The sequence below is a fragment of the Eimeria acervulina genome, genomic scaffold (assembly GCF_000499425.1).
Source record: "Eimeria acervulina Houghton genomic scaffold, Eah_scaff445, whole genome shotgun sequence".
Classification (NCBI taxonomy): Eukaryota; Apicomplexa; class Conoidasida; order Eucoccidiorida; family Eimeriidae; genus Eimeria; species Eimeria acervulina.
In genome coordinates, this window is record NW_013549801.1 from 1 (window position 1) to 10,815 (window position 10,815).

At 52.8% G+C, this 10,815-nt stretch overlaps 2 protein-coding genes across 2 annotated transcripts in view; one reads left to right on the forward strand and one right to left on the reverse strand.

The window, feature by feature from the left end:
- Positions 1–1,830: 1,830 nt before the first annotated feature.
- EAH_00038740 (protein kinase, putative) lies at positions 1,831–8,546 on the forward strand (the record flags this gene model as incomplete). The annotated part of the gene is made up of 3 exons (XM_013395428.1): positions 1,831–2,251; positions 3,394–8,205; positions 8,512–8,546. The coding sequence occupies 3 exons, from the start codon at positions 1,831–1,833 to the stop codon at positions 8,544–8,546; spliced, it is 5,268 nt and encodes a 1,755-aa protein (XP_013250882.1).
- A 787-nt stretch (positions 8,547–9,333) lies between these two features.
- EAH_00038750 (DNA repair protein, putative) overlaps positions 9,334–10,815 on the reverse strand; it is a gene marked incomplete at both ends in the record, with an annotated part of 9,660 nt that continues 8,178 nt past the window's right edge. The window contains 2 exons of the mRNA XM_013395429.1: positions 9,334–9,966; positions 10,277–10,575. Coding sequence (XP_013250883.1) covers positions 9,334–9,966; positions 10,277–10,575 — 932 coding nt within the window. The remainder of the gene's footprint in view (positions 9,967–10,276; positions 10,576–10,815) is intronic.

Consider the following 10,815-nt stretch of genomic DNA (forward strand, 5'->3'; position numbering starts at 1 on the left):
ACTGAAACAATAAACACAAATAAATATATCAATATATCAATATATATATATATATATATAGCTAAGTATTTATATATATCTTTATATTTATATATTTATTTACAAGTGCACAGGTAGTTATGGGGAGGCAGACATTCGCGTCTACTCTTTATACATATATACACTGCTTGCTCTGTAGGCGCTCACGGGCTGATGCTGCTGCTGTTGCTACTGCTGCTGCTGCTGCTGCTGCTGCTGCAGCTGCTGCTCTAGTTATTTAGAAGGAGGCTTGGTGTGTCTATAAGCGTTTGAAGCTGCCTATACACCCCATATAAATATAAATATAAATATATATATATATATATGCTGTTTGAGGGGATGAGAGAAAAAAAACAAAAGGAGACGCCTGCATGCACGAATAACAACTTGGGGTGTATGCGGAGACACTTCGTTCTGTGTGTCTCTTCTTTGGGTTTTGTTTTTGTGTTTGTCTCTTTTTACTTCATCTACACAAACACTAAGGAGACAGACAGAGACATAAGGAGACATAGAAAGATCAAAGGAGACAAAAAGAGACAGAAGGAGACAGAAGGAGACAAAAGGAGACAGGAAGAGACAGAAGGAGACAGAAAGAGACAGAAGAAGACATAAAAAGACAGAAAGAGACAGAAGAAGACATAAAAAGACAGAAGGAGACAGGCAAAGACAGAAGGAGACGTAAAGAGACACAAGGAGACAGGAAGAGACAGAAGGAGACAGGCAGAGACACAAGGAGACAGGAAGAGACAGAAGGAGACAGGAAGAGACAAAGAGGCGGGCTCCTACGGTAGACAAACATGCAGCATCTGCAGCACACCATATTCTAAGAAAAATAAGCATAAAAGCAGATAATAAAATGAGACACGTGGCTGCACGGCCACAGCAGCAGCAGCAGCAGCAGCAGCAGCAGCAGCAGCAGCAGCTCGGGAGACAGTTGCTGCTCTCTTCTGGGTTTCACCGGACCCCCCATTTGTTATATTTTCTCTGTCTTCTTAGACACACAAATTGTTTATTTAATTTTAAACAAAAATGCATAATGCAGCGCTCAAGCTGCTGTTGCTGCAGCAGCAGCAGCTGCTGCTGCTGCTGCAGTCGCTGCAGCAGCAGCAGCAGCAGCAGCAGCCCAGCGGTCGGCAGCGGGAGTGCAGCCAGCTGGCTGCAGGCTTCTTTGTTTCGCTTGCACCTCCTTTTGCTGCTTTTAAAGAAAAAAGTAAAAGAAGAGGCAGAACAAACTTTTGCGATCTGTACATTTTGTCTCCTTTGTCTCCTGCTGTCTCCTGCTGCTGCTGCTGCTGCTGCTGCTGCGGCCAGCGAGCATTGAGGCCCTGTTGCACCGCCGCCGAGTGCTGCGGTGTCTCCTCTTCTTCTGCTGCTCTTCTGCTTCATAAAGGCTTTATATCGATGCTTTTTGCTGCTGCAGCAGCAGCAGCAACAGCAGCAACAGCAGCAACACAAATACACAAACGCAGCAGCAAACCCCAGGCGGCTGCGGCGACCAGCGGACAGTCGTGCTGCAGCAGCAGCAACCCCCAGCAAACCCAAAGCCCTAAACCCTAAACCCTAAACCCTAAACCCTAATTCTCAATAAGTAGAAACAGCAAGCCTTCGCTACACTTTTTACTTCGCCTCCATTGGCGGTGCAGCCTGCGGTCTGAAGGAGACCGGCTAGCAGCAGCAGCAGTAGCTGCAGCAGCAGCAGCCGCAGCAGCAGCGGCTGCTGCTGCTGCAGCGGCAGCAGCAGCAGTTGCTGCAGATGAGCATTAAGACAAGTCAGAGGCACCACAGATCAGCAGCAGCAGCACCCCCCCAGCCATGGAGTGCATGCGGAGTCTGCAGCAGCAGCAGCAGCAGCAGCTGTTGCTGCCTGCTGAAATCGATGCTGACCGCCTTCAGGCTGCAGCAGCAGCTGCTGTTCCTGCAGTAGCAGCAGGAACAACAACAGCAGCACCAACAGCAGCAGCAGGAGCACCCTCCTCCGCAGCAGGCGGGGCGCCGCCGACTGCCGCAGCGCGCGTGCTGGCTGCGGCCCCTGCAGCAGCAACAGCAGCAGCAACAGCAGCAGCAGCAACAGCAGCAGCAACAACAACAGCAGCAGCGGCTACCGGAGCAACAGCAACAGGAGCAGCAGTAACAGGACCATCAGCAGCAGGAGAAGCAGTATCAGGACCATCCACGAGAGGCACCGAAGCAGCAGCAGCAGCAGCAGCAGCAGCAGATGCATGCCGACCTATGGGTACTCGTTGCGTACCTCTCTCTCGGTGCTGCAGGCTGAAGCTCCCCCCTGTGCTTCCTAATAATATACCTGTTCATCGACAAGGGCTTCATAGCTGTTTCTTAGGACTAGAGAAGCAGCATTTATTAGGTAAAGGAGCATACGGAGAGGTCTGGTGTGTGCAGCAAAAGAGCACAGGACAGAAGTTCGCAGCAAAGCTGCTGCAGCCGCACAAATTTGCTGCGGATATGGCCCCGCGTGTTAGTCAGCTCTTTGAGAAGGAAATAATAAATTTATCAAGATGTCAATGCCCTGGTGTAGTTAAATTGCATGCAGTTGTTGAGGGCTTTGAAGGGGCTTTGCTGCTGCTTGAGCTTGTGGAAGGGGGCACTGTATGGACAGCAGCAGCAAGCGCAACAGAAGCTCAAGCCTTTTGTCTCTTCATACAGCTTCTACAAGCGCTGCTTCATCTACAAGCATGCGGTGTTATTCATAGAGACCTTAAACCTACAAACCTTCTTCTCTCTCAGAATAAATATTTACTTATAGCAGACTTTGGATGGTCAGAGACAGTTGATGCATGCAAACAGCAGCAACTTGAATGGGCAGGGTAATGTTCTTCTCTAATCTACACTGTCTCCTTCTTAATTATATAATTAATCAAATTAAAACAAACTCTTATCTAAACAGATAAATTATAAGATAGACATAAACACATACAGATAGAGACACATAGAGACAGAAGAAGCCAGAGACAGAGATAAAGACAGAGACAGAGACAGACAGACGGAGACAGAGACATTTATTAGTTTATTAATTTAATTTATGTTAATTCTTTGATTTATTTGTTTGTTTGTTTACGCATTTATTCACATACATATATGTATATATACATATATATATATATATTTATTTATTTATATATTTATTGTTTTTGCTTAATACACAACCACTAGTTCTAGCACACAAATAAACACATAAATAAATAAATAAATAAATAAATAAATAAATAAATTAATTAATTAATTAATAAAATGTGTATGAATTGCTGTGCTGCAGAACGCTGGAGATAAACCCGCCGGAGGTTTTGAGTTTTAGGGGTCCTTACACAGAAAAGATTGACAACTATGCATTGGGTATGTCTTTATTATTATTTATGACAGGTAGATTTATATGCCGACAGCAGCATTTATCTTTGGCCGAAGCAGCACCAGTGCTAATGCACGATGTGCAGCAGCTAAGAAGATCTGCTGCTGCTCCTTGTCTCTTTAAAGGCTCACCTCTAGGCTGGGAAGTCTTTGTAGGTCTTACTTCTTCTTCACCTGAAAGGAGATGGTCTTTAGAGACAGTGCTGCAGCATGAGTGGGTAGGGAGACAGTTGCTGCTGCTACCTGCTGCTGCTTACCCTCTCCTGTGGCACCCCAGAGTTAGGGCTTTGATGGCTGAGTTATCAGCAGCAAAACGAATTGTCTCCTTGCAGCACTCTGCCTCCACCAGCAGCAACAGCAACAGCAACAGCAACAGCAACAGCAGCAACAGCAGCAGCAGTGCAGCGGGAGATATCAATACACATACCCTAGCATTGGTCGCGCAGCAAAGAAGGGCGAGGAGACAGCAGCAGCTCTATCATCAGCAGCAGCTGATGAAGCATCAAAGACGCATGCATATGCAGCAGCAAGCCCTTAGACAATATCATCAAAGACGTATGCATGCACAGGCTAATGCTGCTGCAGCAGCTGCTGCTGTTGCTGCTGCTGCAGCAAAACGTACAACTCCTCCTGGTGCTGCAACGCCACCAACAGGAACTGCAGCAACTGCAGCAGGAGCCTTAACTGTAAATCCAGCCGCTGCACCTCTGCCGGCGATGAACAAGGCATCAGCAGCAGCAGCAGCAAATGCAGCAGCAAATGCAGCAGCGCTGCTGCCGGTAGCAGCAGGAGTAACAGTACCAGCAGCAGCGGCGGCCTCACCTGCATCCCCCATCGACCCAGCAGTCGCAGCAGCAGCAGCAGCTGCTGCTGCTGCTACGAGCGAGACAGGGAAGGGGCCCTCTAACAGCAGCAAACAGCAGCAGCAAGTAGTTCGGAGGGGTATATCTGAAGTAAGTGCTTGCTCTACTGCAGAGTCTGTACACTTCACTGCCTTTAAGCTGATGGGGCAGCACCAGGCAGCACTGCAGCAGCAGCGACAGCAGCTGCGCCAATTGCAGCAGCTGCAACAGCAGCAGAAACAACAACAACAACAACAACAACAACAGCAGCAGCAGCAACAGCAGCAACCGAACTTTGCTGCGCAGCCACAAGGCACAACTCGAACAGCCCCCTTTAATCTGCGGCTGCAGCAGCTTCCCTATGCTGCTGCTGCTCCTCTCAACGGAGAAGCGTCCAGCCAAATGTCTTGGCAGCAGCGCGAGCAGCAGCAGCAGCAGCAGCAGTTGTTGCTGCTGCAGCAGCAGGAAGCCTTTAGGCAGCAACAGCAAACTCATTGTAGACAAAGCCCTTTCCGCTGCGCCATCCAGAGACGGCGTTCTCTCGCGTCTCCACGACCGAAAGGAGACAGAGAAGTGCCTTTTGCAAGCCTTTCAAAGCAGCAGCAGCAGCAGCAGCAGCAGCAGCAAGAGCAGCAGCAGCAGCAGCAGGTCCAGGAGACTCCTGAACGAGGGCCCCCAGGGTCCGCTGCAGGCCTCTTTTGGTCTTATGACGCGTTTGAACCAACTGGCAGGAGACAGCAGCTGCAGCCGGTGCAGCAGCAGCAGCAGCAGCAACAGCAGCAGCAGCAGCAGCAGCATCACAGGGCGGGCTCTCTAGAAGAATGCCCTCGACAGCGGAATGTCTCTGGCGTGTCTCCTCAATCTTTAAGCATGCATTCAAAAGGGACAGCAGCTGCAGCAACCCAGCAGCAGCAGAGGCGTGGAGCTCAGCAGCAGATGCTGCCCCTGATGCAGCAAGAGCAGCAACAGCAGCAGCAGCACCGCATAGTCGCAGCCACAGGAAGCAGCAGTAGCTCAGGCCAGCGCGAAGAGCACCGCAACAGCAAACGGGACATCTCCCGAGACACAGAAGCACCTGAAGCAGCAGCAGCAGCAACAGCAGCAGCAGCAGCAGCAGCAGAGCCAGAGCAGATGTCTCCTGCTGCTGCTTGCGTTCGTTGGATTCGCTCGGGTTTAAACGCAGTGGCGGCCCTGGCGACTCCTCGGCTGGTGCAGCGCCCGCCAGAAGCTGAAGAACAGCAGCAGCAGCAGCAGCAGCAGGAAGAGTCAGCAGGCTACAGGAGAGATAGAGACAGCGGCGCCTCTCGGGCGGGAGTCGCCGGTGCTGCTGCAGCGATGCCGGGGGGTTTAGTGCTGCAAGACAGCGCGGGAGAGAGCAGAGACACCCGAAGCAGCAGCAGCAGCAGCAGTGCTGCTGCTGCTGCTGCTCCAGGCGTGGGCAGCAGGCGCTGCCTGCGTGTGGGGCTGAGGGGGACGGCTCCCCGCAGCAGAGACCCAGTTTCATCAGGAGATGCTGCAGCAGCAGGAACAGCAGCAGCAGCAGCACCACCGAAAGCAACAGCAACAGCAGCAACAACATCAGCGACAACAACAACAGCAACAACAGAAGCAACAGCAGCAACAAGAGAAACGAAGCAGCAAGCTGGCGTTGTCCCTGCAGAGGCTCGAGGCGTTGAAGGAGACAACAACTACTGCCAAGGAGCTTCTTCTTCACCACGAGGAGACAGAGACAAAGAAGGAGACAGAGACAAAGATAGAGACGCCGAGAAGAAGAGAGACAGAGACAGTGATAGAGGCAGAAGCACCTCGCGCTGCAGCAGCACGGGCAGGAGAAACAGAAAAGACGGCAGCAGCAGCAGCAGCAGCAGCAGCAGTAGCAGCAGCAGCAGCAGCAGCAGCAAGAGAGGGCCTGAAACCAAAGAAGGGGCTCTACAATGCAGCAGCAACGGCACAGAGTCGTTCGCCTCTCCGCTCCACGATGGCGGGCACCCGAAGCAGCAGCAGCAGCAGCAGCAGTATGTGCAGCAGCAGCAGCAGCAATATGTGCAGCAGCAGCAGAAGCAGCAGTACTGTTTGCAGCAGCAGATGCCTGTAGTACCGCCTCTATACCTTGGAGAACTTCCTCTGCACAGCTACAGCCCCAGTTGGTGCGCGACGGAGAGACACTGCAGCAACTTCAGCAGCAGCAGCAGCAACAGCAGTAACAGCAGCAACAGCATGCGCCATGCAGAGACAATGCACTCTGCAGCTCAGCTGTCTCTTGACTCCCCGGAGCCGAGCGAAGTGTCTCCTGTAGAAACTTGTGGTAAAGGCAGCAGCAGCAACAGTCCCCCGGCTCCGCAAGAGAGCAGCAGCAGCAGCAGCAGCAGCAAACCCAGCAGCAGCAGCAGCAGCAGCAACAGCAGCTGCAACGGCAACAGTAACAGCGTCGGTCAGAACAGAACTGTGCCTGCAGCATCGCCAGCCAGTAGCAGCCACAGCAGCAGCGCTGACAGCAGCAGCAGCAGCAACAACAACAGTAGCAAGGATCAGGCGCCGCGGCAGAGACTCTACGCTGCAGAAATCTTCTGTACTCCTCGTCGTCCTCACCCAAGAGATATGCTGCAGTTCGTCCCCTTTGCTGCTGCTGCTCCCTTGTGCAGCAGCAGCAGCAACAGCAGCAACAGCAGCAGCGCTGCCGGAACTGCAGCACCAGCAGCAGCAGCAGCAGCTAGTTCGAGAGAGACAGGAGGTAGTAGTGTCTCCGCAGCAACAGCTGATTGCAAACATCAGCCGCTGCAGCGGACCAGCATCAGTGATATTTTGCTGCTGGCGCAGCAGCAGGAGCTCGAGAGACAGCAGAGACACCTGCAGCAGCAGCACAGGGAGCTGCAGCTGCAGCAACTCGAAATTGAATTCAAAAGAAGGCAGCGGGAAAAGCAGCAGCAAGAGCTGCAGATGCTGCAGCTGCAACTCCACCAAAAGCGTGCAGTTCGGTTGATGCAGCAGCAACAGCAACAACAGCTCCAGGAGCAGCAGCAGCAGCAGCACAGAGCTTCGTCGGTGCTGAAACAGCCGCGAGCTCATGCGGTCGAGCAGCAGCGCCATCAGCAGCTGCTGCAGCAGCAGCAGCAGCTGCCAGTGCTCAGCAGCAGATCTCCTCTCGTGCTGCCTCTCGGCCCATCTAACACCGAAGAACAGGCAGAAGGGGTTGCTGCCCTCACAGCAGCAACAGCAACGTCTGCGGCGTCCCCAGCAGCAGCAGCAGCAACAAGCGTCAGCGGCTACTCCAGCAGCAGCAGCAGCAGCAGCAGCAGCAGCAAAAGCCCCACCGTGCGGGGCGTCGTAATCCCTCGTCTGCAGCTTGCGCACGTGGTGGCCCCGAACCTTTTGGCTGCGAATGCAGCAGCCACAGCTCCCCCAACAGCAGCAGCAGCAGCAGCAGCAGAGAACAGCAGGTGCAGCAGTTTCCGAGCCACCGCAGCACCTGCTGCTGCGCCTGCAGCATTCCTGGGAGGCAGCAGTGCGTCTCCTCCTTGTGCAGAGACACCTCGAGGTGTCTCCTTTAGTCCCTTGGTGTCTCCTCACAACACCTACAGCCTGAGGGCATACCCGCGGCTAGGAGACACCCTACCCACACAGCAGCAGCAGCAGCAGGAGCAGCAGCAACAGCAGCAGCAACAGCAGCAGCAGCAGCAGCAGCAGGAGCAGATGGAAACCCCACTCTCTGCAGCCGCAGCAGCTGTCTCCTTCTTTCAGCGGCTCATAACGAACCCGCTGCAGCAACTGCAGCAGCTGCAGCAGCGACAGCAGCCACAGATACCTGCAGCAACAGCAGCAGCACCAGCAGCAGCACAGATCACCAACTGCCTCATTGCCGAGCCACCCCACAACGAACAAGTAAGGCAGCAATCGCGTGAGCAGACCCAAGATGAGCATGCGCAGCAGCAGCAGCTGCAGCAGCAGCAGCAGCTGCAGCAGCTGCACCAGTCGCAAAGCTCGTATGGTAACTGCACCGCACGGGGCCGGAGAGTTGGTGAGCGCTAGCTAGGAGTTGGCTAGCTAGCGATCCCCAAAATGTTTAATTATTTAGCAGCTAGCTAACAGCTAGCTAACAGCTAGCTACCAGCTAGCCATCAGCTAGCCAGCAGCTAGCGAGCAGTTAGCTAGCAGATGGCTAGCAGCTAGCTACCAGCTGGTGGCTAGCTGATGGCTAGCTGGTAGCTAGCTGCTAGCAGCTGGATGTTTTTGAAAGTTTTTGTAGAGACAGCTCGCCCCAAATGTTGTAATTTCTGTCGCCTGTACACCCCAGAAACTGCAGCAGCAGCAACAGCAGCAGCAGCTTAGGCAGCAGTAGAAGCAACAGGCAGAGAGAAGGGCCTCAGTAAACTACAAAGGAAAGATAGAAAAGCAGAGAGAGACTGAGCAACGCAGGCTGTCTCCAAGCAGCTAGGAGACAGACACCAGCAGATACTGTAGGGACAGCTGGCGCCAAGCGTAAGGGCTTCAAAGGAGGCAGTTGAAGGAGACAACTGCATCCAGACTGTCTCCCCTGTCTCCTTTTATTGTCTCCCTTAATTGTCTTAGACGTATCTATGATCTGTCTCCTTCAATTGTCTCCTTTTGTTGTCTGCTTTACCTGTCTCTAAGTCGCGCCAGTTATTTGTCTCCTTTGATGGTTTCAGTCGTCCCTACCGTCTCCTTTAGTTGTCTCTAAACTGTCTCCTTTAATTGTCTTTAGGCTGTCTCCTTTGTCTCTAAGCTGTCTCCTTTAATTGTCTCTACACTGTCTCCTTTAGTTCTCTACTTTACATGACCCCCTTAACTGCATTTGAATTGTCTCCTTTAATTGTCTCCTTTAGTTGTCTCCCTTACTTGTTTTTTTTAGTTGTTTATTTTAGTTGCCTCGTTTAATTTAATTTAAATTGTCTCTCTTAGTTTTCTCGTTTTACTGTCTCCTTTAGTTATTTCATTTGATTGTACATAGATTGTCTCCTTTAACTGTCTCTAAATTAAAGTGTCTCCTTTAGTTATTTCCTTTAATTGTACCTGACTTGTCTCTTTTAACTGTCTCCTTTAGCTGTATTCAAATTGTCTCCTTAAAACGTGTTTAAAGTGTCTCCTTTAGCGGTCTCTATATTATCTCCCATTCAGCTGCGGGAGTGCCTGCTGCTGCTGCTGCTGCTGTTGCAGCAGCTGCTGCAGCAGGCTTCTTGGCATCCGTCTCCGGTGTCTCTGCAGCTTTTGCTGAGGAGACACTGGGCAGAAGCAACGAAGGCCCCTCTCTTAACCCAGAGACTACTTCCTCTTTCTGTTGTTGCTGCTGTTGCTGCACCTGCTGCTGCTGCACCTGCTGCTGCAGCTGCAGCGGGTGCTGCTGCGTGTATGTCGCTGTGTAGAGGACAGCTTTAAAGAGGGCCCTCCACTTTTTGAATGATATTTGTAGTTTTGCGTCTCTTGCTTTCTCTTGTCTCTTTGCTGCTGCTGCTGTTCTCTCAGCAGCAATTTGCTGCCACCTGATCTTCACTGCTGCTGCTGCTGTCTCTACCACCACCACCCCGTCGCGCACTGCTGCCCAGGGGCCCCCCGCCTCCCTTTCAAACCCCACAACTGCAGGGGCCCAGCAGCAGCTGCTGAGGGGCCCCACAACTTCTGTTGCTGCTGCATGCAGCGCTTGTCCTAAGGATGCGCTGCTTAAAGGAGACTTTGGATTCTCCTGCTGCCAAGCGGAGACAGACAAATGAACAGCACCAATAGGCACTGGCCCCTGAGCAAACAGCAGCAGAAGCAGCGCATCAACAGCAGCAGCAGCAGTAAAACCACACTCCACAGCAGCAGCAATCCAACAGCAGCAGCAATCCAACAGCAGCAGCAGCAAATCGGCAATTGCCCCACAACTTGACGTGCAACGTGCCCCTCAAAAGACAAACAACACACAAAGCTCCTGCACAGCAGCAGCAAGACAGCAGCAGCAAAACAGCAGGAGGAGGAGGAGAAGCAGCTGCTGCTGCAGCTGCGCTGTCATGGAGGGGTAGGGCAGCAGCAGGAGAAGGCGTAGGTGTCTCCTTTTAACTCACAAGCTCGCCAACCTCGATTGTGCCGTGGGGCCCCACAGGGAGACGGCCATTGGAGACACTTTGTCTCTGCATTGGTTCTGTCTGATACTCTGCAAACAACCCCACCTCCTGCGTCTGCTGCTGCTGCTGCTGCTGCTGCGGCTGCTGCTGCTGCTGCTGGAGCTCTGCACGGAGACACGGGTTTTTGGCTGTCTGGAGCAGCCGCTTGCGACTCCACATCTGCTGCAACGCCAGCTGCTGCTGCTGCTGCCGCTGCTGCTGCTGCCGCAGCAAATGTGGATACCGTCGCAGCACTTGAGCTGTCGTTAGCGATGCCAAGTGAGCAGAAGGCTGCTGCAGCTGCAGCAGACAATCGGAGACAGCAGCAGCAGACAGCAGATGCGACACAGGAGACACTTGAAGACAGCAGCAGCACACAGCAGCAGCAGACAGCAACAGCAGACAGCAGCAGCAGACAGCAGCAGCAGACAACAGAAGCACAAACAGGACAGTCCCTTAGGGCACCCCATAGGGAGGGCCCATCGCTACCCAGCAGCAGC